The sequence below is a fragment of the Ochotona curzoniae genome, unplaced genomic scaffold, assembly GCF_017591425.1.
Source record: "Ochotona curzoniae isolate NIBS_2020 unplaced genomic scaffold, NIBS_Ocur_1.0 scaffold_4505, whole genome shotgun sequence".
Taxonomy (NCBI): domain Eukaryota; kingdom Metazoa; phylum Chordata; class Mammalia; order Lagomorpha; family Ochotonidae; genus Ochotona; species Ochotona curzoniae.
Genome location: NW_024467118.1, coordinates 33,917,596 through 33,942,094, shown reverse-complemented (window position 1 = coordinate 33,942,094; position 24,499 = coordinate 33,917,596). Strand labels below are relative to the sequence as shown.

Sequence of the window (24,499 nt, the reverse complement as noted above, 5' to 3'; positions counted from 1 at the left end):
ATTTCTAAGGGCCCTGATGTTTTCTTTTTCTTGCCTACATCTTGAATATAGGTACCACCTCTTTCCCCACCCCCAACACTGACTGTCCAAGTTATTGGGGTTGGCTGAAGATACCAGTTCTCCATGACCAAACTCCCAACTCCATTTCTCAACAGATGTATTATTGACAACACATCACAAATGAAGAATGGGGACATTGTGTGTTTAGAGAAAGAAGTTTAAAATATTTTATTAGAGAACGTACATCAATATTGAACAACACTTAAATATATGGCATTCATATTTATAAGGACAAAGTAAATTTCTATAGTCTGAACAATCAGTTTATTAAACAAATAAAATGAATTAATATTTAACATTGGGCATGATCTATGATATCTACATTTTCAATAACTTATTCATTTGCTTAGTCACATGTACATTCACACACCTAAAACACAAAAGCAAAAAATGTAAAATAGTAACATGATTGGTCACTACATCACAGTACAAACAAATGGACCTGTAAAAAGGGGGCATAGAAAATTCAGAAACACTTAAATAGCACATTCCAAGGATACAGGGTTCCTTTAAAAGGAATTAAATACTTTGAAGCCATTATAGTCAGCCTGGGTGTCATATATATGCATCCATACGAAATGCTGCCAAGAATTCAAGTATAACAAGTCACACACATGAACATATTACTCTGATATAGGAGGGAGAATATCCCTGATTAGCATACAACACATACCTAACACTCAGCATGAAATTTGTTTGTAACATCAAAGGAAAGGTAACCAGGTCATCAGCTCAGTAGACCAAGGACCAAACCTGGAGCAGGCAGATGTGATTCACAGCACTGTGCATTTGAAACTGAACCTTACACGATCTGATGTGTCACATTGATTGTAAAGGCTGCATAGCAAAACCAATAGCACTACAATCAGCCAGGCAACCTGCATTGACTTCTCTGATAACACAGAAATGCCGTGTTTGTATGTTGAGCAGATCTAATGTAGAGACAAGCAGAGAAGCTGCAGCAAGCCAGGAAATGTCCTGGGGTTCATGTTAAAATGGGATCAGTTTTATTTATGAAATGACAGTTTTAATTTTCACAGGTAAAATGCACGTCCACGTTTATTTGCCTTAGTGCCACCAAGTCAGATTCTTCCTGATGACAGGACAGATTTAAGGACTTCACTTTCGACCATGCATGCTTTGCTCTTATGTGCCCTGGAAGAGCCTATGCTGCCATCTCTCCCATGATGATGTGAAAACCTGACTTTGGGGTATTGTAGTGATGCAATGATTTTCTGCATTATTATTGGTAGGGGAAAACCTCTGTTTCCTTGAAAACAGAGTGCACAATGTTTTCTTGTTACAAACAACTCAGTTTTAATAACACTGGATTATCTTGTATGTAATTTGCTTGTTAAGACATCTGAGGCATTTGGTTCTCTTTTTACAGATTAGCCACCTCATGTTTGAACAAATGTGTATTTATACAGTGAGAAAAAATTTTTCTTATGTTTGGCTGTCATTATAACATTGTATTAAACCTTGAGAACAAGAGAATTGGACAAGTGGGTGACCATGGTCTTTTGATTTCCAGCCAAGCTAAACATGATAGCTCTATCAGGAAAGCCTCCTGGACTCACTGTGTCCTGATGTTCCTGTGAGTTCTTCCACAGCTTAAAAAAAGAGTGGGAAGAAAAGCTGGTGTTGTTTGTTTGTAGAGCCTGGGGGCTGAAGACTTTGAAGGCCAGCGGCCACTGTGATCAGCAAGGCTGGTTTCCATGTGCCCTGACAGTCTAGAGGAGTGGCAACTGTAGCACATATCCGAGATTCATTAGTTCCTGGGTCTTTGCACAGATTTGTTCTTTTCTTTGATGGAACAAATGTCTCTTTTCTGCATTCCATTTTGCCTTCCAACATCCCACATATAGGTTACTGTTTTGGAAAGCCCAATTTTGAGACTGGGTATTATAAGTTGTTGACTTGTTTCTTTCCCAACATAGCACAGGTGCTCTGAAGGCACACTGTCCACTATCGTTGTTTTCCACACCCTCATTGAATATTACAGAATGGACGAATGAGTGAATGAAAGAGCAGTGGGGCATGATGGAGGCGTCCTTTGGGAGCTGATGACTCTGTTCTGCAGTGCGGCTTCCTCTACTACGAATATGCTAGAATTTGAGGAAACTAGAAAACTAGGAAACTAGTTTATGTTTATTTAAGAAATGGGTTCTTTGTCCTCATACTTATTCTTTCTCTTAGCAGTCACAATCACTTCCTGAGTTATTATTGTGTCAGTATAAGCAACATCAATATGCTAGATTGTGCGCCTTGGATGAATTGTTGATAAAGAAGCAAATCTAATTCATACAGCAAGACTCTGACTCCTGAGTTGCATTCAAAGGTCAGGGCAGCAGGAAAGAAGACTGGCTGCACCTGCTTCATTGGGTGGTGTGAGGACAGCAGTGATGAACAGGAAACTGGTTTCATGCGAAGCAAGTACGTCCCCTTAAGAACAAGATACGTTGGTCTTTAACCCATCACGTTAGACCTCAATATACTCAGCATCATACAATTATGTGATCAAAATTTAATTCTTATTCAGATTCAGAATTATTACTATAAACCCAATGTATCAATTTTTACAATTTCAGGCCTTGAAGGAGCTGTTCTTTCACATTAGCCAGGCCCATCACTTTCTGCTCCCTGCAAGATGATGTTCATAGTTTTCTTTCTCCAAGCACTGAAAGAAAGCTCTTCATTTTAACTGGGGGCCAACAACAAGCTGTTCACCCTTTGCATCACTCAGCTGCTGTGTCTCAAATCCCAGAAGACTGAAATAGCCAGAGACTGTGTTTATAAGAATCATAGTTGGGCCAAAAGCCTCATCCCTGGAAGTGACTTTTCCCCTGCGTTTAGAGCAAGTTTGAGATCCTGAGTCATGAGAGTCCATTTGGCAGGAAGCAGGTGCTCAGCCTCTGCTAGATCCATCCCTGGAGGATGGCCACCAGACTGAGTTGTGGGGAGCTGGGATTGCCCTGTCCTGTACAGGTACCTGCCCCTGAGCATTTCTTGGATGCCATTGAAAGGGGTCTGCAGAAATGCCTAGACTCTGACTGGCAGACCTGAAATTAGAACTGGGATTGTGTCCTGGAGCTTTCTGGATATGGATTTCAGTTCCCACTGAAATCAAAACTGCATCTGTCCAGGATTGGGGATTTACTGTTTTGTGTTGTAAACATTTACTTCTGACAGTTGCCAAGCACTGCTCAGCTCTATTTCCCTGGAACATTTGAAACCCAAACTTTGCTTCAAATTCTCTGCCTTCTCTCTGGGATCCAAAATAACTTTTCTCTCTTGTAACATTAGTTATATTAGCATACACATATACCTTTACATAGTGACTGTATTTTTGAACTATCTTTCTTAGAGTAATTATGGTAAACCAAAATACTTCATTTCACCAAATAGCCAGGGTGAGGAAGATGGCAGATGTGATAAGCAGTAAGTATTGTTGTTTTAGGCTGTCTGTGAGAATGCAATGGAAACCTTCAAAATAGTATTGTGAGTCTTATGTTCAGAAATGAAAACAAAATTTCCCGGTGGGAAGAACTGAGGTTGAGAATTGGCATCTAGCACCTGGGCTTTAGAATGGCAGCACCTAAGCTTTGGTGTGGCATTTGCTTTGTGACCTGCTAACAAAGAAACTCATGCTTTGTGGGTGAAGGCCAACTCTTGGAAACACAATCCTAAAGTGGGATGGGACCTAATGTATGTTAATGCCTCACTTAGTTAGCACTTGGGAGGGGAAGTGAAGGTGAGGAAAAGCTGCTGGCATGAATTGGAGGCCTACTGTGATTTCATCAGCTCATGAGGCATTCTCGTGTATACCTTTTCCGCTGTTTGCTCCATTTCACTGGTGAGGAAAATGGAACCAGAGAGGTCCAATGAGTTCAGTGATGGGGACTCAAAGAAGCTCATGCCTGTGACTCAGTCCATGTAAACTCAACTTTCCCTAGTCTGTCTTTTTCTGAACTCTCTGTAGGCCTTATCCTGTTTCTCCTTTACACACATGTTGTTGTATTGATTCTCTTGAGAATATTTCTTTGATAATGTGACTGTAAAATCTTATCCCTCACCACATTAGAGTGTGCAAAGGACTTGGCATGGAGTAGATGCTTTGAAGATGGTGTTTTTGCTATTTAAGCCTTACTGCTGCACAATTCATTAGGCAGGAAACTAATTGTGCTGCCTGTAAGAGCCAGTGAAGTTAGTGTGGCAATACTGCCAAGTGGACTGCTGTAATTTACTATTCCCAGAGACACAAAGAGCTGTTCTCCTCCACCTTTGATGAAGAGAGCTTATGTTTTCATTCAGGCCTTCACTACTGAGGCAGTGTTGCTGAAAGACAGCTTGCATTTGCAGCTTAGGTGCCAGAGTATGCTATCACATTCAGCATAGTGATGCAACAATCAGGTGACTGCTGGAAATGGAAGTGAAGGCAAATGTGGGACCTCATTTCTCCCCTATCTTCCCAATATAATATTCCTTGAAAAATATGTCAAAAATAACAAACATAGTTTATTGGAATATTTATAATACTTGAAGTTTTTCTCAAAAATATTTCACAGGCACACTTGTTATTGAACTTCTGACTCATCAGACTTAATTTGGGTATCCTTATTTGTAGATCAAAGCTGCTTATTTTCCTGTCCATTAATCAATGCCCTTTCTTTCTCAGCTTTTTATAACCTCTGTCACCCCTGGTGTGAAGCTGGGGTGGGGGAAGGGCACACACTCTGAAGCATCATCCTGATGCTCAGCTTTTGATGAATGGGTCACAGGCTCCCAACCCTTGAGACTTGCATTAGCCAGGCTGCCAAGATGAAATCTTTTCATTATGAAAGATAAGGCTAGGCTTAGCCAAAGGAACATGGACCACGATGGGGGAAGAAAGATAATTTATTTTCCAAGATAAATCAATAAACCATTGCTACACTTAATTCATATCTGCTTTTGGATGCCTTTTGGGCTGGATTCTCTGACTCCTTTCACAGGACCTGCCTTCTCCTGTGATTTCTGCCCTCTAATTTCTAGGTGGGACTGAGGATGGTGAGTCACATTGCTCCAGAATAAGAGTGTTCCATGGTCATTGTTATTGCGGGTTCAGAAATACTTTTAGTCTGGGAGTCTTGGGGGAAGGGGAGGGACATGAGAAAACAAAGCAGCCTTATGTTGTTCACAAAGCATGACAGCGGACACTATGCAGTTAGAGCTGTCAGGATTCCTCCAAATGAGGATGAATGCCCTTTGCAACTCAGCAAAAACCAGGATAAAAGAGAAAACATCCCCTCATGGCAGTCAGGGGAGCACAATCCAAGCTAATCCCAATTTAGGGCAATAGATTTGTCTATAATAAAGAGCTTGGATGAGCACATGAAATATAAATGGAATAACATTTCACAAGAGGAGCAGTGTGGACAGGACAAGGTTCTCTAAGTCCATGCAGCACGGACTATGGTACTACAACATTGTAGTCCCTGGAAAGTTAAGCACTAAGGGTGGGAAGTGGTCTTCAGGTCTGGATTAAAGTACCCTTTAGCAGGGAGTGGCTGTGACTATCAAGTCAAATCAAATCAAAGTAGTTTCCTGTCTTCTGTCCTATGAGACAGAGTAGAGGAAAGCTGCTCAGAAACGATTCGAAGGCCTTTTGAGACTCATTTTCCATTCAACCCTGATATAGACAGTCAGCATTGAAGTACCTTCAGACTACAGTTGGGCTGGGAGTCCTGGCACGACCTTAGGGTTCTTATGCTGTCCTCAGTGAATCAGTTCCTGGGGTTAGGCTCTGTGGATTCTTGGTCACATCTTGTTGTGTTTCACCTGTGCTCAGAGATGGAACTGTGCTTTGCTGGGTGTAGATGTCTCAGAGGTAACCACATGTCCACTTGACTGGACATGGTGACTAGTCAGGAATTCCTCACTGTTGGGCTGTGTACCACAAATCAGATCTAACTGTGACTTTTCAGGAATTCCAGGGCTATCAACGATGATCTGAGCCTGTCTGGGCAAACCCTCTGATATTTCTGTGTCTCTGTGGATCTTCTAGCCCTTTTCCATCACTGCTCCACTCCACTCCCCTGTCTCCTTGCTGGTACATCAGGGGCCCCAGAACTCAGCTAGTCTTACCCCCATTTCTATTTTAGTTCAGCAGGAAAAGAAAGTGAGAAGATAGAAGGCATGTTTTAGATAGATGTGGACTTTTAAAAGCAACAGAAAAATCACAATAGTGTATGTAATTAGTTGCCAAATACATTTTATGGGTAATTGTTATAAGAACTTGGAGAGGATTTGAGTTTGAACTTCTAATCTGGGAAAAGAATTTTGTATACATTTTGTGCATGCACAAAGGAGACACTGAGGAGGGAAGCCATAATCCAGTAGCAAAGGGGTTAGTGGGGACAAGGACAAGGAGCAGAGTCCCTGAAAAGAGAAAACATCCTTTGCGTCGTTGACAGTTTTGCCTGGGCTCTACCTCCTGATGGATGAATCGTCTGCTCAATGCTATCATGAAACTGTGCTTACTTTATGGGATTCATCAAGGCCTTGAATCCCTAAGTCACTCACAGGAAAAAGAGGCAACAGCAAAAGACAAGAGGCAAAGGGTGAAAAGGAAGGGAAATGTAACTTTGAAGGGCCCAGTAAGGATGTCTGTGCCATTAGAGTGTAGGAGGTGGCAACCAGTTAAGGGATAGAGGCAGCACAGAAACCACTGTCACTGCCAACCCTTGTCTGGAATGTGGCTGTGCGTTGTGTCTATGCCCATCATTTGGAGTTAACTATTTAAAACCACATGAGCAGAGTGGAAAAGTCCTTGTGGATCAGGACCTTGAACATGTCCTCTTCTCAGCAGGTCCCAGTGTCTGCCCTGGGCTGCTCATTAGAGGCTCTGAGGGTCAGAGCTCCCTGAGTCAGGCCAGACCCAGGAAGGAGAGAGAGTTGCTGAGGGAAACCTCTTCTTGTTACCTGGGCTCTACATGGAACATGAAGCAAGGGTACCTACCTAATAGCTTACAGTGCTTGTAAGGGGAGCCAGCAGTGAGGGTGGGATTCTGGGCTGAGAGGGTGGCATCAGGAAGGGTTCAGGAGGCAAAAGATAAAACAAAGAGGAGGAGAAGGAAAGGGAAGCTCCCACTTAACATCAGCCCAAGACTTCAGTTTTCTTCTTGAGGCAGGCAGTGATGTTGTTACTGCATGGCCTCAATGTTTCTAGGTCCTTTCATGCATGTTCTGTACTCATTCCTATTTCATGCTGTACCTCGGAGTGCTGCTGCCATGGACTCTCACCTCCCTGCATTGCCCTGGGTGGTGGGAGCACATTTTCCTTCTCCTTATTACTTACCAGCACTACAGAGAGTAGGAGAAGCAGGTCTTTCCAACAAAGTGTTAGCTCAGAGAACTGTAGCTTTGGCATTCCCAGGAAAAGGTCCAATCTGTTTCCCCAGAGCAATACCATTTCTATTTTAGATAGGCAGGAAAAACAGGAAAAGCAAGAATCAATGGAGAAGAAAGCCTACTCTTTTGGAATATACCCTTCCCTCAAGCACCTGTTTCTGTATATTGTGGTCAGGAGGCTTCCCAAAGAAGCTAATGTGGCCCTCAAGTCTCTGGGAGGCCTCTGGGGAATCTACATTTCAGTGTGTACCTAGATCTGGGTGGATTTCAGTTGGCCCTGGTGAAGGGCCATCTTTTGACTATGTTACTCTGAGTCAGCCCAGCTAGAGGGCTTTTGCTGCTGAGTTAAAGAACTGGGGGGCTCCAGGGCCTCAGCTTGAGCTTCTGCAGACCTGTCTGTCCTACAGAATCTAACAGGGGAAGGCAGATGTGCCCAGGCCTCTCTTCTGATACCTCCATCATAGTGATCTATGCAGTAGGCCTTATCCTGATAGATTAAGTTTCACTTTAACAAAGATGCTTGTATGTTGAACATGAAGAACCACCACTTAGCATTATTCATTGTAGTTATTGCGAGCATGGCTAAACCTGGATTGAAGTTTACTTTATTTAGGCAAGAATAATTTTTAATTTTTTTATTAAGGATTATTTCTCTCTATCAAAAAAACCAAAGCAAATAGGAAGGCATGACAGATACCACAGAGGCCACATGCCTAATTATTTTTTGGTCTGTCCATTTACAGAAAAGGTTTGCCAACTTCAGGTGGATGTTAAATAGATTTTTTTTTTTTTTTGGTTCATCTTGGAACACCCTTTCCCTCCCCCATGTAAAATAGTGCCTCTTGGAAAAATGCAGTCATGGCTTCTCTACTTCTCATGAGCTTGGAATCCATCCAGTTCATAAGCTGGGACTGTCTGTGCCTCTCTGGGTTTTCTGTGCCAAGTGCAATGTTGGGTGCAGGAGAGGCAGTTTGCTGCTGCTGCTGCTGCTGCTGTAGTGTTCACATAATGACTTGCAGGCTCATTGGGAAAAGAAGTATTCCCACAATTCTCTTTGGGAATTTTGGGTTTCTGATGACCTAAGGTGACCATCACTGTTGGCTTTGTCTTAGGTGTCACTCTGTGGGGCAAATCTAGGACCTCCTGCCCTGCCTGTTTCCTTGGTTCTGTGGCTGCCTATTTGGGAACAAGAACAGATTTACACAGGCTTGCTTTTAGCCAAGGAGTAAAGCATAAACAAACATGAACTTGGCCCTTAGGATAATCCTGGGCTGCCCAGAGAGAGGGAGGAGAGGAGAGAAAGTGAAAATAGAGCTGGAGTTATTGGTCAGAGACAAATGAGTGCAATTTGAAAGTCAGAGTGGCTTTTGGGGACATTGAGGTGTCATGGAAAAAGGCTTGGAGGCCTGATAAGGGGATAGCCAAGGAAATCCTTAAGTTTTACCTCTTTCATGTTTCTTCCCATTCTAAGTACATGAACAAGCATGAGGTGCTACATAAATGGGAGGAAATGTTCAACTTGTTGGGATTTTCTATCTTAATTTTGCATGTGTCTATGTGTTCAAACGTTTTGATAGGCAGTTGCTTCTTTTTCTCCAAAATGTTGTGTAAATTTGCACTCAGATTTTTTTCCTAATGAAATAAGATTTATTTTCAGTTTAGCAATTATTTCAAGATTGTAAGGTGGCTATGATAGGAGGGTTAGGGAAGTGACTGAACAACTCCCGAGCCCCACAAGAAATAGACAATTGTTTTGTCTTTGGAATGAATAATCCAATGGTTGCAGGACAGTTTCTCATCAGTATTTTTGCAAATACTTATAAAAAGTATTCTAAACCATTCCACATTGAACACTTTCTATGGTTAAGTCCCCCTCCCCCCACCACATAAACTTTCCTTTAAAGGGGAGAAGCAGTAATCTACATTGCAGCAGCAAAGAGGAGATCACATTTTCCTGCATAGGACAGTTAGGGCCCTATTCTGAGCCCATCCCTTTGATACTGGGGGGGCCTGGGCTGCACGACTAAGTTGATGGCAGCATTGGCCAGGAGTCGGTGTCCTTGTTGAAGTTCTAATTTGGTTTTGCTCACCCAACCCACAGTGATCATCTCTACTCACTCATCTTGCAGGAACTTTTCAGAACCAGGAAAGGCTGTTGCCATTGCCTTTTGAGAATAGATGGCATCATGACAGACTAGCTCAGCCTGGCTCCACAGCAGTTTGTAGACACAGAACAGGTGCAGTGTTCCAATCAAGCATGACTAGATGTGTGTGCAGGTGGTTTCATGGTTAGAAGTCCTAGTAGTGTAAAAAGAGATCAGAGTAACCAGTAACCAGTGAGCATACCTCTAGTGTCCCCATATCTGTCACTCTGCCTTCTTTTGAGTCACCCTGGCTTTTGCTTGAAGAGTTTGCCTTCTGTCTGCTTGGATTCCCCTTTGCTGATGAGCAGAGCTCTTCCTTAATCAAGTCAGCAAATATTCAGATGCAGAAGCAGCATCTTTTTTTTTTTTTTTTTTGGCAAGAAGACAAGAGCAGAACCAGCCCCCGAAGCCATTGAGAATGTTTGTCACGCTGTGAGTAAGTAACTGTGATTAAAGAATGAACAATTACCTGGCTAAGCAAATCGTTCCTACAGTGCTTTTACTCTCAGGCTACAGCCATGAAGCCTATTGGATCATTAGGTTTATGTGATGGTGCAATTTTTGAGAGGAAAAGCCAAGGTGCTTAGGGCACACAGCCTTATTTTGTAAAAGGAAATCCAGGAGCAAGTGGATGTCACCTCATAAACAGCAAAACTCCTAATCAATGCCTCATTTTCAAAGATCTCCTGAGATTCTGGCTGCTGAAGATCAGCTTTCCACACTACTTTTCCATGACGATATCCATGACATTCACATACTTGACAAGTCCGTGCAGTGCCTATAGTCCTTTCCCCTCTTTCCAACTCAAAAATGTGAAATACAGGTGAATGAGAGGAGGGATGTTGTATTTGCTATCATTTATTATTAATGAGATAAGCTACCTAAAACTGTATTAACAGTGCCCGATAATCAATAATTTTAACACTTTAATCAAAGTATTTCCTATCTACAACTTTGGTTTGCTGTTCTCAGTCAAAGATAACATCTACTGTATTCACTAATATGTCCATCTGTTCACAGTTGAGTAAAATTTGTCCTTATCAGGTTTTGATAACATTTTGTATCATTAACCCCTAAGAAGCTGATGAAGGCCTGGTGGATTTGTACAAATCAACCCTTGCAACAAGGACCAATTCTTGGATTTGGCTGGGTTGGAGGTTTGGTCTTACATTTATTAAATTTAACTTGAAGGCAAATATCAAAGAAACAAAAATTTTATCTCTACTTATTAGAAAGTAAAGATGCTATTGAAAATGTGTAGGTTTTGTGTTAGGGAAACCCAGGTGTGAATTGTGGCTTCTTATTGGTCTTCGAGAAATCTATAATGTCTCTCAGCTCCCCTATTTCATCTCTAAAATTAGAATAGTGGAATTTGTTCGAGGTTTAGACAATAGGTATGGCATGCCTTGCAGATAGGTATACAGTAGAATTTAAGAGAAAAACCTAAAGAAAAGTTATCTATCCAGGATGGAACTATTCATGTTGGTGGTAGGAAGGTTGAGGGCTTACTATTTTAGAGACTGTTAGCTGTAAATTATGGTTATGAGCAGAACCAGTCTCGGGTGAGTCCTGAGAGAGGCAAAGGAAGAAAACAGTGGAGGGAAGCTTCTTTTCTGAAATATATGTAAAAGCCTGGGGAAATTTTTTGACTAGAGATATCCAAGGTCTGTCTTAATGTGGAAATTTGAATTGCAGAACAAACTCAAATTTTGCCTCTCCCACAGTGACAGGTTGTTTTTTGTGATGTTGAGACAATTCCAAGGCAGCTGCTTTTTATACCATATGAACCCAGACATTTTAACCACTTCTACTTTGGGTAAATTATTCAAACTCCTACCAGAACAGTAAACATTGGAGTATAAATATGTCAATCATTTGCTTGACTGTATCAACTTTAGAAAGTTTTTTTGCATGCATGCTGAAAGACATGGAGATTTCTGTGGATGAGTAAAGTGTACTCAACTCATATAGAAGTTTTGGGTGATGTCATCAACTTTTTCGCAAAGTTGTTATATCTAGATCCCATATCTTGCTATGGGAAAGGAGGAAAAAAATTGCTTAAAATTTGCCTCCCTGGATGGAGACAAGCTGGAGAAACAGGTAACAAACAATTATTTATGGCTGATTTTACATAGATACAGTTGTCCTGGTTTTTTTTCTGTTGATTGAAAGATTTTCTAGTTGTTTATCTTGATTAGTAGTGGCCTGGACAGTAGGTTTCAGGTGCTCTGAAACTTCTCTATATCTAAAATTTAGATTTGTCTGTAAAAGTGTATAAAGACCATTTCTAGCACAGAAGCACATGTTACTAAAGAGGGAAGCTTGATCAAGTGTGGTTTCTCAATCAGTTCCTGAAAGCAGCGCTTTCAGCAATTATACATTTTTTTTTCTATTAAGGCAGAAGGAAAGTAAGGCTTGCATATTCAAGTTCTTCTTAAATGTCTGCCTCTATAATAGGATACCCATGTCTGGTGAAACTGTTATTGGACATGCAGAGACCAAGAGTATAGAATTCCAGTCAGTATGCAAGTGCCAGAATCTAAATTCTGAACACAAGACTGAGTTTCTATCCAGCCAATTAGAAGATGCTTTCGAGCAAAAGGTCAAGAAAGCATTCATATTCTAGGTCCAAACACAACCAACCACAAACCCAGATTCATGTGCAGCCATAATCCTCTATTGCAGCATGAAAAAATATTTGTCTTCTAGAAGTATTTTAAGGAAATGATCATTTTTTTTACAGGGGAAAAAGGGAAAATAATAAGTTCATGACCCTTACTTTGGAGACTGTGTCATAGCAATTACAATCTGTTTTGAAATTCTTAGAGGACATTGCCAAAAGAGGGGAAAGAGGACCTGGAAATGGCCAGTAGTTGTAGACTAGTTATTCTTGCCAAAAATGATTCCCAAAGCATAAGTTCTATTTTAAATTCTGATTGTGGATTGACAGGCATATTTAAATTTTTACATATAGTTACCATCTTCCACATTCACAATATACCAAGTTATTAAGAGTTCCAAAAATTTGGTATATATAGAACAAAAGATTCTGATGTTATCCATGTCCCTGAAGAAAGTGGGGATAGATGAGGCGAACAGACTGCTGGATCTTTTTCCAAAATCAGCGAAGTTCTGTCAGACACTGTCTGCAAACTACTGCTTAAAAACAGTTCTTTGGTGATCAGTCAGCATCTGTCCAAAGCTAAGTATGAACATCTGTCAAAGTTCAGGAAGTATATATCTGAGTTACAAGAATCATTCCAACATGCCCTAGGTGAACCCAATTCATTAAGTGAAGCAGATGAGAAGAAAATGGAAGCACTATTTTTCCTTCCAAAATATGATAGGTTGTAGGTTTTCATAACAGTTCTGGAAGAAATAAGTGATTTGTCCAGAACCATTCCAGGACATGTCAAAAAGATGATGGGGCCATTTGGAAGCATCTATTTGAGCATGAAATCAGTATCCTCCTCATTCCAATCTCTTGATTTTTAAATATGTTACAAAAGACAACTTCTTTCATCTGATCTTGGAATCCGAATAGGTTTTGTCATTAGTAGTTGAAAAAAAATGAGCCTGAAGACTAATGTCTTCTTTGGAAAAAGTCATGTTCCACTTGACTGGTTCTCTCCATCCCTTCTAGACCCAAGAGCAGAGAGTGTGCAACCATTGTATTCTGAGACATGATGAGTGCACCTCTCTGCCATGTTTAGGAAACAAGGAGCAGCCAAGTATACCCCACTGTCAACTGTCATCCAACCTGAGAAACTGGATGGATTGGAAATAGTGGAATTCACAAACCTACTCTAAAGATAATGAACCTGGATATCAGCCATTGTCTTACAACTCTTCCTTTCTAGAATTGTTTTTCATAAATGCTAAATGTGGCTGTCAAGTAGGTTTAGCCTGAAAATAAAATCTCTGCACTTCCATCAAGAAATAGCTCCAAACTTAGAGCATGTGCTCAAAATACTCTTGATGAAATCATCATCTTATATTTATAGTCTTTTGGGTTGTGTATGAAATTCTGTTTCCCATGGTGTTTTTCATTGAAAGGGCTAGTTGTGGACAGTGGGATCAGAGGATGACTGAGGGCACACTGGCTGCAGGGAAATGCTATTCTGCATCACTCTGAACTGGCAGCTCCTTGTGCCTACCTGATGTCTGATGAGTTGAGTCCTCCCCATCCCATTCCCAGGTGGTTCCCTCACTTGCTGGGCCTGTTTTGTTTTGCAGGAGAAGTGAACAGGCTTTCCAAGTGGGAAGGGGGAGGGGTTGGTAGCTAGGATGGCTCCCCTTTTCAGTTGCCCTTCCCGGTCCTCTAAACTTCTTCCCCATTTTCACTGAGGGAGATGGTGTGGATCTTAATGGTTGGAACTTGATGGTTCTCTTCAAGATTAGGGGTCGAGGACCTTACACAGCAGCAGACCTGTAAAAAACTTTTGCTTCTCACCCGAGCTGTGGTGCAGGCTGATTGGTCTTTGGGCACTGTAATCCTGGCAGATCCACGGGGCACGGAAGAGAAAAATTTCCATTCACAGACTCCGTCTGTCTTGGAGATCTTATAGAAGGTCTCTCCAGAGCCCACTGGAATGCGCACCATATCCTTGTGCTGTCCTTCCACAGCCTGGCTGGGGGCATGCAATGTATATCCCAGGGCATGCTTGGAAGACTGCTTTCTGCGAAGACATTGGATTTTCAAGACATTCTGAAAGGCCTTTTTGAACTCTTGACTGGAACACGGGTATATGATGGGATTGATGCAGCTGTTTAGGTATCCAAGCCAAAACACTATCTTAAAAACAATTTCTGGGGGCTTAGATTCAGGGAAGAAAGACCCTGGAAGAAAACAGACAGATTTATACATATTATTTGCAAGCCAGCAGGACAGTTGATTATGAAAACAAGCAAACATCTTTTCTGTCTTAAAAGTTTCAAATAACTCAAAGTACGTTTGTATTTTTTTGCATTTTACCGACTAGCCCTGTGAATATAACCTCTTTGTAATATCCTCAAAGACAATTCTGACTTGGTCCAATTGAGTACTCTGTGTATGTGTGTGTCTTGCTGTAACAAGAATTTTATTTGACTCACAGTTTCAGTGACTGGAAGTCCACCACCTGCATGACCAATATTATGTCAAAGAAGTGGAACGGGAAATACCTGTATGCAGAAACGGCCAAGCATTTGTGAAGTGGCCTTTTTTTGGAAAAACCTATTCTTGAGGGAACAAATCTGTTCTGGTGAGGTCCAAACCCACTCCACAAGAATAGTATTAGTACCTTCACAAGGATGGCTATGACCCAGTCACCTACTAGACTCCATCTCTTAAAAGTCCCACTACCTTCCAATACCTGCCCTGGGGACCATGAATCTTTAGGGGACAAACCACATCCAAACTGTAGAAACCACCAATTAGAGAAGCAGGTCCAATGGAAACATAGAACTCCTAATTCAGTCCAGTGTTTTTAATTTTTCCTTTCCTAGACTTCAAGTAGTTCTTTTAGCATTTATTCTAGAAGTTTTAGAAATATTTATTTATTTTAAAGGCAGAGAGAGAAAGAGAGAGAGAGAGAGAGAGAGAGAGTGCGAGAGATCTTCCAACTGCTGGTTCTCTCCTCAAATGGCTCCAACAGTCAGTTTGAAGCCAGGAACCTGAAGCTCCATTCAGGCACTTGTAGGCAACAGGAACCCCACAATTTCCCACCAATGGATACTTGGATTGAATGTAGAGTAGCTGGTACTTAAATCAGCATTGCAATATGGGTTACTGACGTTGCAGTAGGTAGCCTAAGCTGCTGCACCACAACACTGGTCTCTCTAGTGGTTTTAAGTAAGTCTAACTCATGAATTACAAAATCCTGACTATCTTCACTCTTTTCAGATAGGTTGTAGGTGAACATCTTGATCTTACTTTCACCTTTTTTTCTTTCTTTTTTTTTTAAAGAGATATATTTTTATTTGAATGGGAGATCTTACAGCGAGAGAAGGAGAGACAAAATTCTTCCATCCTCTCTGTTTACTCCCCAAAGGGCCACTATGGCCAGAGCTGAGCTGATCTGAAGCTGGGACTCAGAAGCTTCTTTTGGGTCTCCTACATGGATGCAAAGGCCCTAGGTCTTGGTCATCCTCTGCAGCTTTTTCCAGGCTATTAGCAGGGAGCTGGATCGGAAGTAGACCAGCCAGGACATGGACTGGCATCCATATGAGATGCTAGTGCTGTTGATAAAGGATTAGCCTGGTAAACCACCACACCGGACCCTGCTTTTTCTTTATTCACTCCCAAACTCCTGTTCTTCTTCTGGATTGTAGTCACACTTTCATGTATGTTAAGCTAAGTGGTCTTGGATGCATTTTGGGTCTCAGATTGAAGAAGGACCTGAATCTCCAGAGGAAGGAACAAGTTGAATGGATAATTTCCAATGTTCTTACACAATTTTTTTTTTCCTGTAGTTTCAGCTTATACCCTTGATTTTATATCTGTTCTTTTTCTCTCTGTACTGTGGATGCAGCAGAGTCTTGATAAACTTTTGGGTACACTTAAAATCCATTCTGGCAAACAACACTCTGAAACTTGGCAGAAGATCTCATAAATATAAACAAAGAAAAAATTAACATACATTCTAAAGGAACTAAAGTAGACAAAATGGTGTCCTGGCTGATTACTAAAGTATTTATTATCACTGAAGCACACTCCTTGCTGGGTTCAATTTGTCTCAAGAAATTTATACACACACACACACAATATTTACTTAGGTAACGGAAAATTTTATTCATTAACTCGAAGCTCTTATTTTTGTCCTATCATTTTAATTAAGTTGGCCACCACGGAGGGCCTGTTTGGGCTAGGCGCCATGCTAAACACTTAATATATAACTTATTGTTACTAACATTATTTACCTGCTTCCCATCAATAGTCCAGTCCCACAAATGAAGAAACCACAGTGCAATAGGGTTAAATAGCACAGTCAACTTTATCCAGACAATTATTGATAAAATTGGGACTTGTAATTTCAGAATCTGATTTTAGGGTCCATGATTTTTTATGAAGTCTCATATACTTGAAGAAGGCAGTTCTTGCGAAAGGTGGATTCCATATATGGGGTGCTGAGTGTATAGCTGGGAGAAACTAAATTGGAATGGTGCTTTTTAAAAAATTTTACTTCTTCTAATTATTATTATTACTATTATTTTATGGTACAGTTCCATTGGTCCTGGGATTTCCCTTATCTCCTTCCCATCCCCTCTCCCCTCACTGAATTCTCCTAAATTATCACTATAGTTTAGTTCTTCATAAACAGTCATATGTCCATCATTGTGGGCAGGAACAATGGCAGAGTGTCCAGCATCCTATTGTCAAGATTAATTAATAGTGTCATTGAGAGTCCGTTTTGGTCTGGAAGTAAAGATGCTTACTGCATTGTATCTTCACATCTGGTTATGATAGACTCCATTACACAGTTACTACTATACATCCCCTTAAAGAAAAGCCACAATACAAAATCAACAATGGGAAGAAAAATAGAAATTTACAATGTCATGAAGTTAAATAGCATGCTACTAGACATGATACTCTCCATTACACAGTTACTATACATCCCCTTAAATGAAAACCCACAAAACAAGATCAATAACAGGAAGAAAAAAGAAATTAACAATGCCATGAAGTTAAATAACATGCTACTGAATGACAATGTATCACTGAAGAAATGAAAATTAAGAACGTTCTTGAAGAAAATGATGCTACTGATAATCCATGAGTCATTGAAGAGTTTAATGAGAAAGAGTTTTGAAGAGATGAAACTAAAAAAAAGTAAAAATCCATGAGATACAATTTCCACTGATCTTTGTTGGTGAGATATATCTCCTGGAGGCAACAAACAGATGGGTTTTATTATTTTAATCCAGTCTAGTACTACTGACTTTTTATAGTGTCTTTTTTTCTTGAGTACTTTTTTTTTTTTTTAAGCTTGACACAGCTCTGCTTCCAGTTCTTTGCTTGTTTTCGCCTGCTGACAGAAAATATCATCCAATTCTGAGATTCTTTCTTTTGCATGCCTCATTCTATTTTGGAGACTCTCCACTGTGCTTTTAATTTGCTCCACTATATTCTTCATTGTTGATTTATCAGCTTTTATTTGATTCATTTCTTGTGTGACACAGTCCTTAAATTTCTTGAACTCCTGTAAAACGTGCTTCTCGTTGTTGATCAGAAGCTTTATAACCAGTGTTTTGAATTCTCTATCCCCCTTTTTTCGAAGTTTCCTCAGTTAACTCTGAGGTTGGCAAAGGCTTTTGCTCCTTTGCAGAGGAGTCTGCAGTAATATTCATTATGCCTTTGTCTCTTCTTTTGCTATTGGTCATGGTACTTCTGGTTAGCAGAATCTTCTCCATGCGGCAGGTTTCTAAGCTGTGTCACCCATAGGTCTACAGTTCGATTTGACTTATTGTGGTTGGCACATGGCTCTTTGTTTGCAGTCACTTGTGCCATTCCTTCCAGCAAGTTCCAGGTCTGAGTTCTTATTTTATGTTTCCACCATGGTCCCTGTAGCCCCAGCTCCTGGCTTACCAGTCTCCACCTCTTGTGATATTGTGCCGAATCTGCACCGTTGTCTGTACAACCTATCTCCCACTTCCTGTTTGAGCAGATCCCAGGATTAGGGAGACACCAGAAGACCTATATAGCTGGGTTGTTAGTGGTGATGATCTTGATGGAACCTGTGGGCTATTAGGCCTGAGGACCACATGGACCTCTTTTGACCTGTACGATGTCAAAGTCAGTTATTTTCCAGTGCTATGTACTGAGCTCAGTGAGTTTTCGCTCCCAGCTCAGCGCATGCATGGCTCACTATTGTCCCTGCAGGCTTTAAAGCCTTTGCCACACCATACAAAATGGTGTCTGATGTGCCACTACTAGGGTTATTGATCTGCTGGATGACAGGTCTGGGGACTATCTGGACTTATCTTGGGTGGAATCTGTAGGATGCTACGTTGTTGCAGTTCACTGAACCTGAAATGAGTTCACTTCCAGCTCAGTGCATAAACAGTCCTATCCCATAGCCTTTACCTCCTTAAACTAAATGTCACCCCTGGTTCAGCTCCTGGGGGTAGACTGGGCTGTGAAATCCAGTGCTGACTTTGCACTGCCCATCTGGGACCTGCCACTCTGTCTCTGCCCCTGGTTAAAACAAATAGACCAGCAAGACAGGCAGTTCTTTGTCTGGGTTCACCTCCTGAGCTCCCAGTGAACGTCCCTTCCCACCTTGTTGCTGGTGGAGTTCCGGCTGCCCATTTAGTTCAGATCAGCACTCACTGAATGCCACTGTGGTATTGGTTATTGCACCATCACACCATTGTGTTCACGGCTTTCTTGTGTCTATCAGTCTCCAGGTACTCCTCTGCTGTTGTTCTGTCCTCTCCTGTTTCCTGGGATGTGCCCTCTCTTCTTTATACTGGCTAATCTTTCTCTGCCTGTTTAAACATGCCCTTACCCTATTCTGCCATCTTGATTCCTTGGGAAAGGTGCTTTTTTGAATTTCCTCGTAGAAGTGAGACACTGGTCAATGTTAATATGACTTATGGCTTTGTTTGAACATAATGCATCCTAGAAAAACTCATCTTATAATCCGATGTTCATATATTGTCTAATATTTCTTCTTAACAGTGACAGTAATGTGATTCAAGGAACACATTTTACAAATGTTCCTGCCTGATCTTATGCTAATGAGTGTAAGCATGCATGAGCTGGGCATATGAAAAACTATCTTTGGAAATTTCACTGCTCCCTATCAGCTAGTTAAGGCAGTGTATTTTTTTTTGTTTGTTTTTGGAGAATTTCAAGTTAAAATAAAGGAAAAAAATAAGAAATATGTTTGTGAATGCTTATATAGTGATTTGAGAACCTTGAGACTTGCCAAAATTCCTTCAAATATTCCGTTTCTTTTACACAGCCCTGTTTTGTGACAATAAAACTCAACATTTGCTCTTTGTCATCTTTCCATCACTTCTTTCCTTTTTAGAATGCCACCCTAACTCTTGTTCTGTTTGACCCAGAACTCAGCTCTCTCCTGTAGTCTCACTGAAGAATTCACACTTTCTGGAGAAATGATGAAATGACTGTCCTCCCCTTTCTTACCTACCTTAGTCAAAACATTCTTTTTTATTTCCTCTATGCAGCTCAGATAGGAGCAAAAAGGAGGCATTGGTTAATACTAACCCACACTAAATTTTGGACATCAGTTTCCAATATTTTTCCTCCAGGGATATTTTCTTATTAATCCAAATAAATCTCTTGATGTTGGCTTTTCGGACCATCAGTTTGAGATGCTTCCAGATCAGAGAACGTTACATTAACAACACCATCTGGTTTATCTCATCGTATGACAGCATCCAGATGTGTCTAAGCTTAACACAGACTTGCGTACCCTTAACCTGACCATTCTAGCAGGGGCAAGTCATGAGCTCCATCTGTTCTGCTTGGAGCATTATTTTCATGGAGGGGAGCCATGTGATTCCCACTTGATAGTTCCTGATGGGCGGCTGGGATTATGAGAGGGATTTCATAACTCCACTTCCTTCAGGAACTTTCCGGAGGGAAAACGTGGACAGCAAAGGACTATTTCACTTGTTATTTACACCATCAATGACCTCAGATCTCATTGTTTGCTTCATTTTTTTCTCCTCCCTTAGGAAAGGGAGCCAGGGCTGGAATCAGGCTTGGGAGAGTTACTGGTTCCAATTAAGGTCCTTTATCCTATTATCTACTTCTCTGCCAAACCTTCCCACTTGCACCATCTTCTCCAGACTCCTATCATTTTCATCTCCAACCTGAATTTCTTCTCAGATTCACTTTTATTGAGGACTAATACTTCTTTGCAGAGTGAGAAGACAACTGAAGAATCCTTCTCTTAGGGGCCAGTACAATGGTCCAGTAGGCTAATCCTCCACCTGCAAGCACTGACTGGCATTTCATACCATCTGGTTCATGTCCTGGCTGCTCCACTTCTGATCTAGCTTCCTGCTTATGTCCTGGGAAGGCAACAGAAGATGGCTCGAGTCCTTTTGCCCCTGCACCTATGTGGGAGAGTAAGAAGAAGCTCCAGGCTCCCAGCTTTGGATCAGCTCAGTTCTGGCTGTTGTGGCTATTTGAGGAGTGAACCAACAGATGTAAAATCTTTTTTTCTGTGTCTCTCCTCTTTGTAAATATGACTTTCAAATAAAAATAAATAATTAAAAATGCTTCTTTTAGTCTTCCACTCATTGTGGTATGGGGCATGAGGGTTGGACCAGTCTAATCAAAGACTGATGTTGTCTGAGCCATCACTGGCTTGCAGATTCCTTTGGTTCTTGAACCATGTTAGTTTTGCACAGTCATGGAGCTCCAGATTCTAGCACACCCTGGGACTCTTGAAGGCCTCTTCTGAGCCCTTGTTGAATGAGTGAGTGACCTCTTGATTTACTGACCTACTGATTGAATGAATATCCTGTACCAGGTTGTGCTTCATCACATACCTGATTTTCCTACCTGTACAACCAGAGCCCTTGCACTCCCTAACTTTGATTTCTTTATACTTTTTGAGTTCTTATTCTCTTTCTTGTTGCCCACTGTTTTTGTTCAGTTTCTTGATTATCTCTGTGGTATTTCCCTACTTGTTTCATTGCTGCATCATGCCATATCTAATACTGTGGTTTTTCTCATAAAGTTTTGTAGGAAAAGCTACATTTCTGAATTGCCCACATGAGAAGCCAGACTGGTATTTCTCTTTCCACCACAGCTGTGTTTTCCCTTTACCAATCCCTACTCGGACTCAATTTTAGCAGAGGCAACAGCTTCCAGCTTAATTCCCTGAACACCTTGTATTGCATGTCAGGTCATTTTGCATGTGAATTTGCCTGGTCTATTCTTGGGCCTTGGAAAAACCCCAAGCCCTTGGGACTCTTCCCTTCACTTAATTTCCTTCCAATATTTTTTTCAGCTGCAGGAGGTCTATCTTTTCCAACCCTCCAAACACCCTGATTGTCTTAAAACTGACAAGATCGAATGGATATGGGTAGAGTAGGATTTTAAGGCCTAACTGGCTTCAATATCCTTATCCTTGGAGATTCAGAATTGTCACCTCTTCTGTGGAGGCCTATAGATTTCAAAGGCAAATTGAAATGATGATTTCAACTTCAATTCATGATGCCTGTATGTCTTGTCACTTATTTTCTTACTCACTGGAAACATTCAACTTCACATTTTTGGCCCAGGGGCTCATCTAATAGGGTTATTTGGGACAGCAGGATTCGTTCCAATAGAGTTTTGGCCACTGGAATTATATTTGAACCATGCACTTAGAGAAAAAAGTTTGCCCTCTATGCTCCATTATCAGGAAAAAAAATCGTGTTTTTTTCAACCATTGTTAATATACTGCCTGCTACATCAGTTTTCCAGTGCAAAATTCAATGAGAACAGAAATGGAATACTTGGCTTATAACTGTGTTATGAATTTTGGGGTTCTTTTAGAGTTTATTGTTTCTTTCAGAATCAGGGTACCTTAATGCACAATTATCAGTCAGCTTTTGTCACTGTCATGAAACATGAGGCTGGCTATTTAGGAAGCGAAGAGATTTATTTAGTTTATTCTGGTGAGTCCAAGTCCAAATGGAACAGCATAGGCTCTGTGAACAGTCTCATGGTGGATTGTAGATGACAGAACATGTGAGGGAGAAGCAACAGTTCTCTCCTGTGAACTATTATCTTCTGCTCCAAATGACCTAAGGATGTCCTGCCAGGCCACATCTCTTAGAGGATCCACTATCGCCCAACACCACTATTCTCCAATCCTAGTGGAACCTTGTTGGAGGACCCAGGTGGACCATGTCCAAACCATGCACTGAGTGTGGAAGAAGGAAGTTATGAGTTGGTCTTCTTGACCCTAGTGCCATAGTTTCAGGCCTTTCTTTTCCTACCTGAAAACTTGACATCTCAATGACACAACTTGAAACTTCTTATGCTACTTGATTAACTGGATTCACAGAGTGCTAGACTGTAAGGACTGAGGAACTTTGATATCAGCAATCCCTACTTTACTGATGAAGGAAGAGTTGAGCAAAGGGGAATGACCCAAAATCACTAATTTGAGGCCTAGTTAGGGCCTCATTTCTCTGCTTTATCATTTCTGCTTTTGATATTTTGGTGCCACATAACAAACATAAGATGACATAGTGGTGGTATGTCTAGTTTTCAATTTATAACAATTGGTTTCATAGAGTTAATGAGGAAGGAGGAGAGTAGCATGAATAACTACTTTACTTAAAAAGCCAGAAAATACTGTTCTAAAGGGCTTGTCAGAAGTATATCATATTCCAAAAATTGGAGTTTAAAATGATTCTTATTTTTAAAAGAAAAGCTGATGTTTTATGACTATAGGATAAAATACTGTTAGTTGTTTCTTATTGTCTAACTAGTAGATTCTCTGATTGGAACTGTATACACCAAATGAATGGAGGAGAGAAACAACTTGTCACACAAATAAATAGCTAGTTCCCATGAACAACAAGCTCCAGTGCCAAGCAATATTCAGGCAGGACAGGTTGGTGCCTTAAAAAATATTTATTTACTTATTTGAAAGTCACAGTTAAGAAAGTCTTTGGCAGAGTTACAGGCAGAGAAAGTAAATGAAGGAGACAGGGAAAGAGGGAGAGAGAAAGTAAGAGAGAGCTAGAGAGGATTTACTTCCCAGATGACTGCAATAACCAGCGCTGGTCCAGGTCTGGGTCTCCCACATGTGGGGCAAAGGCCCAAACACTTGGACCATTTTCCACTGCTTTGCTTAGGCCAATAGCAAGGAGCTGGATCAAAAGTGGAATATCCAGGACATGAACTGGCACCCATATGGAATGCCAATGTCTCAGGCAGCTATTTTACTCAATATACTACAATGGCAGTCTGGCATTTTCTTACCACTAAGGTGTGCATTTTCTTTCTAGTAAGAAAATGCTGCTCCATCCAGTTAAACCCAGAGAAAAGTTGTAGGAGTCAGAGTATAAAAACAGACTCAAGCTTCTTGTTTTCCCAGAGCCTACAAGATACTTTTGTGTTGAGCTGCTGGTTTGGCTGTGTCACAGTGACTTGCCTGACTTCTCTTGAAGTTTCTATGGGGCCCTCTGGGAAGTTCTCAGCCAATCAGGAGTCTTTCAGCTAACTACCTTGAATGGTAACCAGGAGTCTCTGTGAATGCTAGGCCTGCAGGGAAGCCATTGCCTGGATTTCTAGGCTCCCAACCCAAGGCTCACAGACTGACTTGCTGTGAAATTAAGTATCAAGATACATTCTTCTAAAAAGATGCCTTCAGTTCCTGACAGCTTCAGTGGCCTGTGTTGACAGGAAAGATGGCTAAGTGTGGATCTCAGCCTGTGAGGATCCTCTACACCTCTGGCTGGGGCACCACACAAAACATGTATGTTTTTTTTTTGACCACCAGACTCAAAAGTGGGGCAAGTAGATGTTTTGTCAGTGCCTTTTTGTAAAGGACTTGCCTTATCTTTTCTTCCTGTATTTATCTGGGCCTTCAAATTGCACAATTTTCATCTCCAAATGAAGTTAAGTAGTTGCTCCTTGGAAAGAGTATATTGGGGCTTTCCTGAATGTTCTGGAAGGAAGTGTGAATGGTGAGTAGGCAAGGTGAGGAGTGGAGGAAAGGGAAAGTGCAGTGATAAAGGGGGGAGTGGTGTTCATAGGGTGTTGGGTGTATGCACAGTGTGTGGATGTAGGCCCACCTGCTGTGGCGTGAGAGTGCGGTCTCTTTTCCGAGGGACTGGGATTACTTTGGCCAACATTTCCTGTGTGAAGAGTCAGTTTCTTAAGGCAGGCTGGCAGAGAGCTCATGGGGGTGGGGGGTGGGGATGTTCTCTTATCCTGC

The 24,499-nt window shown here is 41.2% G+C and overlaps 1 protein-coding gene across 1 annotated transcript in view; it reads right to left on the bottom strand.

Moving 5' to 3' along the window:
- Positions 1 to 13,905: 13,905 nt before the first annotated feature.
- The window catches only part of ADRA1A (adrenoceptor alpha 1A), an 83,194-nt gene continuing 72,600 nt past the window's right edge, over positions 13,906 to 24,499 (bottom strand). The window contains exon 2 of the mRNA XM_040966035.1: positions 13,906 to 14,435. Within this exon, the coding sequence (XP_040821969.1) occupies positions 13,918 to 14,435 (518 nt within the window). The 3' untranslated portion in view covers positions 13,906 to 13,917. The remainder of the gene's footprint in view (positions 14,436 to 24,499) is intronic.